The sequence below is a fragment of the Montipora foliosa genome, chromosome 4, assembly GCF_036669935.1.
Source record: "Montipora foliosa isolate CH-2021 chromosome 4, ASM3666993v2, whole genome shotgun sequence".
Taxonomy (NCBI): Eukaryota; Metazoa; Cnidaria; class Anthozoa; order Scleractinia; family Acroporidae; genus Montipora; species Montipora foliosa.
This window is the reverse complement of record NC_090872.1, coordinates 22,895,599-22,900,598: the sequence shown is the minus strand read 5'-3', so window position 1 is coordinate 22,900,598 and position 5,000 is coordinate 22,895,599. Positions and strand designations below refer to the sequence as shown.

The 5,000-nt window shown below is 43.3% G+C and overlaps 1 protein-coding gene across 1 annotated transcript in view; it reads left to right on the top strand.

Moving 5' to 3' along the window:
- Window positions 1-5,000, top strand: part of LOC138000304 (WD repeat-containing protein 17-like) — a 39,417-nt gene that overhangs the window by 29,288 nt on the left and 5,129 nt on the right. The window contains exons 22-24 of the mRNA XM_068846619.1: window positions 964-1,100; window positions 2,819-2,930; window positions 4,175-4,316. Of these exons, the coding sequence (XP_068702720.1) occupies window positions 964-1,100; window positions 2,819-2,930; window positions 4,175-4,316 (391 nt within the window). The remainder of the gene's footprint in view (window positions 1-963; window positions 1,101-2,818; window positions 2,931-4,174; window positions 4,317-5,000) is intronic.

Sequence of the window (5,000 nt, the reverse complement as noted above, 5' to 3'; positions counted from 1 at the left end):
ATTAGCACATTAACTACGTTTGGAACTGAAACGGAAAGTACAAGCGAATAAGTCTTCAGTTAGTTTGTGTACTTTCTTCTTATCCATTGAAAATATTCACATGCCACGTGCAGTTTGCGTTTGCAACTTATTTTAGATCGTGCAGTGAGTTTTTCGACTTTGATCACGACGACAATGGTAGCGGTCGCATTAGGGAGCTAACACTAGAGTTAAATCAAGTTGTATTGTTCAGTGTTTCAAAAAACCCGAGAGTTGACCCTTGAGTAGTGTCAACACTAGTGTTAGGCCCACAATGTGCTTATCTCAAGTATGACCGCAACCACTTTAGTGTCAACATTGGTGTTACACTGTGTTTCTATCAAGTGTGACCGCAACCAATAAAGGTTTTAGTTTCAATTCTTTTTTTCCCGCCGTTCCTAAGTGGGCGGTGTCAACTCTTTTAGAATCTCATTCTGAGGACAAAAAAACGGCTTTGTATCAATGGAGACTACATGGAATAATGTTGTAAGGGAGATAAAGCAACGTGAACGACAACGACTTTTTGCCGGTCTACTTAAATATTTCGCGATCTCCTTCACACTAGACCATATAGAAGAAGTGCCCTATAACTGGACAGGTATCAGCGATCGTGGAGTAAAGATCAAGAATCGACGATTTTCTGTTGCTCAGGCCTGGGTTGCTCGAAGCATGGTTAGCGCTAACCGGCGTTAAATACCATGCAAACCAGAAGCCGGTTTTTATACCTCTTAACCAACTGTTAGCGCTAACCAGGCTTCCAGCAACTGGCCCCAGGTTGTGAGCATAGAACACACAACTTGTGAGATACAGTACAAAGTAATACCTTTCGTTGCCCGAAAACAGCAAAACCGGCGCTTTGACCAGGGTCTTGTGATCTAAGAGCTTTACAACACCTTATGTCCGTTAAATGAAAGGGCTAACCATGTTTTTTTCCAACCATTTCAGTTTTCCCTTTCTAAACTCATCCGAGGCAATGAGCTTGAACTCGCTGTTAGCGTCGGAATGGTGCTTAAAGACAACACTCCTGAATATCATCTGGCCGTGGAGCTTCTCTCGCGAAAGTGCGAAAAATTGGGAAAATGGTAAGAGCAATGTAGGTGAATGTTTGTTGATCATTTGCCAGAACATTTCAGAAATTTCGGTGGAATGAAAATGGTAAGGCCATTTAGTTGAGCGTGATGGGAAAAAACCTACATTACCGCGCACCGGTGGCTCAGTTGGTTGAGCACCGGGCTGTCACGCGGGAGGTCGTGAGTTCAACTCCGGCCGGACCAACACTCAGGGTCTTTAAATAACTGAGGAGAAAGTGCTGCCTTTGTGATTACATCTGAAAATGGTTAGACTCTCTAGTCTTCTCGGATAAGGACGATAAGCCGGAGGTCCCGTCTCACAACCCTTGTTCATTAACTCTGTGGGACGTTAAAGATCCCACACACTATTCGAAAAGAGTAGGGGACAGTGTTCCCGGTGTTGTGGTCTGACCTTTCCAGCATGTGGTCGGCTTGACAGGATTAGCTTGAAGGGCTTCTGTGTGAATGAGACCACAATTGTGTATAACAGCCAGAAGCCAGGCTACTTAGTCAAGTGCTGGAGCCTTACTCAAACCAACCTCAAACCTCAAAATGTCAAAAAATTTCGGTATGTCTTGAAAGGTAGCCCAACATTTCCAACCGAAATTTTCAAACGGAAAACTTATTTACCATTCGTTTTTACGAAATTTCCGAAGGGAAAAGGTGTTCACCATTTGCATTTCTCCATGATTTTGCCTTCTCCAGATTCTCTCGGTAAACTTGAACGAATTGTGTAAATGGTACACGCTTCTCCATTTGGGAGTTTTTGCTTACCAATGATTTGAACAAACCTAGTACAAACCGATTTCCTCTTGTAAATGGTAAACAACCTATGTAATCTACAATAGCTAGCGATTGGCGCCGTTTGTTCATTGTTAGCGACTTTGAGAAACCATCGTAAAACAAACTGGGTACGAGCGGTTTCTGAAAGGCCGTTTACACGACAGAAAAATTTGGGTCCGGACCCTTCAAAAAAGCGGTACGGACCCATAATTTTTGTAAAGAAACACTGGAGTTTCTGCAGGGCCATAGGCGCACGGGTCCGGACCCAAATTTTTCTGTCGTGTAAACGGCCTTAGAGTTAAGGTTCACATTTGCTGCTCACGTTGTCGTCAAAACCTCAAATCGTGTGATTTCACGTCGTTGTACGTTATGCATAGTACCGCAAAAACACGTGCTAAAATGCGTGCCGCACGTGCAGCACGATTATTTGTCCTCTTTTGATCAATGGCGTTATGTTTTTGTGTCGTTGCCGTAGCCGTAGCCGTAGCCGTGGGCATGTACTAAAATCAGGAACACTGGAACACTCCGGAACACCCTGGAAGTAACCCAAAACCCTCAATTTGGCTAACCCTAGGCCTAAAAACCAACTTAAGGCCTAGCTAGGCCTAGGGTTAGCCAAATTGAGGGTTTTGGGTTACCTCCAGGGTGTTCCGGTGTTCCGGTGTTCCAGTGTTCCGATGTTCCGGATTTTAGTACATGCCGTCGTCGTGTGGAATTCCTCTCTTGAATCCGAGACTGAATCTGACAAGTTTCGACTGCGGTGACGTTGTAGTAATTTCAGGAATATTCTTGCTCTTTTGCCATTTCAACTTAATCAAAAACATAAAACAAACAGCGGCTATAAACATAATCATAAAGCGCATTTGTTTGTAGCCGCTGTTTGTTTTAAGTTTTCGATTAATTTTAGGGAATATTCTCGAGATTATTGTTTTCATAATGTTATTTAGGGACACCTGTATTACCTTACTGAAGACATTACCCACCAGTGAAAACTACCTCATTAAGTCATGCGCTAGATGCCAGGGAACTGTCACAGAACTGAATGAATTGCACGAAAAGGTATGTTGTGCACTTCAGCTTAACTGCACGTCATTGAATAAGGACAACATATAGAGTATCCTCATTTGTTCCTAACGCCTCTAAATGCTAAACAATAGTGGAAGGGCATTTCGCAGTTCCTAATTTTGCGCTTCCTTGAGTTTTCCGCGATTATTCCATTGTATTGAGGATTCACCATAGGGGCGAGGTATCCCGTAGATGGATTTAAACTAAAGTTAAAGAATGAACGATTCGCTGTGGTATTCTCACGTGGTCTTCGAAGCCTCAAGCCTGGTTTTCACTAGCGACATGCGCAAGCATAAGTGCAAAGGATAATAGCGCTCATTTCATGGTGAAAACCGCCTCGACGCAAGTTTAAACACAGACGCAAACACAAGGCTCAAAGCTTTTCCTTTTCTTGTGCTGGCGTTCGCCTTATACCGTGTGAAAACGAAAAGCGCAACGACATTTACTACGTCTGGCCGTGTCTGGCCAATTAAAGCACTCTTTCCGGATTCCCAGCGTCTGAGCATTTGAACAAAATGTCGGAGGCCGTGGTCGATTTTGATGGAGTTATGTCGACGTTCGTTATCACTTATCATAAGTTACTTATGCTTGTGCTTGCTTGCTTGCTTGCTTTAAGGTTGGATATTTCACGGCGTACGGCAAAGAAATGTACTGACTTAATTACGTGCCGGCCGCATGTGCAGCACGATCATTTTTTTTTAACCAATCATGTTATTGTTCCGTGGTGCTGGTTTTGCTGCATCCGCTCTCGGTTCGCAAACTCTCAATTAACAGCTTGAAGCTTGTGGGTGGTTTATTGAACGACCAGTTCATTTAGAGCGGTTTTCAAATGAGTGTCGGAAAAACCAAAACCTAAGTAATAACTTTTCGTCAATCAAAAGGGACGGAGACAATCTAGTAAACCAATCAAAACTCGAAGTAATTACACGTAGGCGACACAAAGCGCGGGAAATGTGCACGCGTGGGCTAGGATTGGTTTTGGTTTCACTAAAAGTGGCGCGAGAACTTTGAACCAATCACTGAGTGAAGTAATGCAAAACCAAAGTAATTCGCTAGTTACTTTCGACACTCAATTGAAAACAGCTCTAAGTAACCAAAACAGCTTTAAAGTAAAAACACTGAAAGAAAGGCACCAGTGGCTGTTTCCAATGCTTGTTGGAGTTCATTCCGGACCCACCAAACAGCAATGTCACTCAAACCATTGTTAACTGAGATTCCGTTGTTTTGATTCAAACCAGGCAGGGCTACCCAGCGTAGAAGAATGTTTACAAAATGCCGAGGCGTTTCTTGACGATAGTAAATTCCTTGAAGCCATGAAGTACTATTTGCTGTCCTCCTCGCCTGAGCTGGCGCTCGATGTCGGTTTGAATCTGGTGCGAGGTGAGACAGATCTCGTCCTTGAAAACGTGTTTAAATGTCCTCCAATCGAGCAAATCAGGATCATCGAAAACGCCACAGTGGAACCTATCAAAAAGAAGTCTCAGTTGTTTTAACAATGCGTTGCGTTATTCACCGGCTTGATAGAGCAGATAACTGAGTTATTCATTAGACATTGCACAGGGTGCTAGGGGTTTTCATCCGCAGCAGCTTAAAACCAAGAGTAGAGCGTTCATGAAATACTTTCCACTCCTTTCTTTTTGGCGAGATATTTATGGCTGTGCTACAATAGCGAGGAGCTATTCCTTTTGTAACTCAAGAACGGAGAGCATTTAATTCGTCAAACTTCACAGTTAATTTTCTTTTTGGTACCTTGAAAGCATGTTAAAAGATCGGCTTTCCAAAACAAGCGGTTGGCAATTTCACAGATGGCTTTTCGGGCCCGAAAAGTTTTCGGGACTTTCGAGAAACGGGCCCCAGCATCCAGGGGATATTGATTGAATTTATCCTCTGAAGCAGCGGTAACGTGTGACCAAGGGAAAACCGATAAATTGTGAAACACGTGTTTCCAGGATTGATAGAAGGCTACATCTTATGATTGGCTTAAAAATCTTGCGCCATAGTCACGGCCAATCAGGGACAAAAGCAAACTACACGTAACTTGTTCGTAAGTTTTTGTTTTCCCGC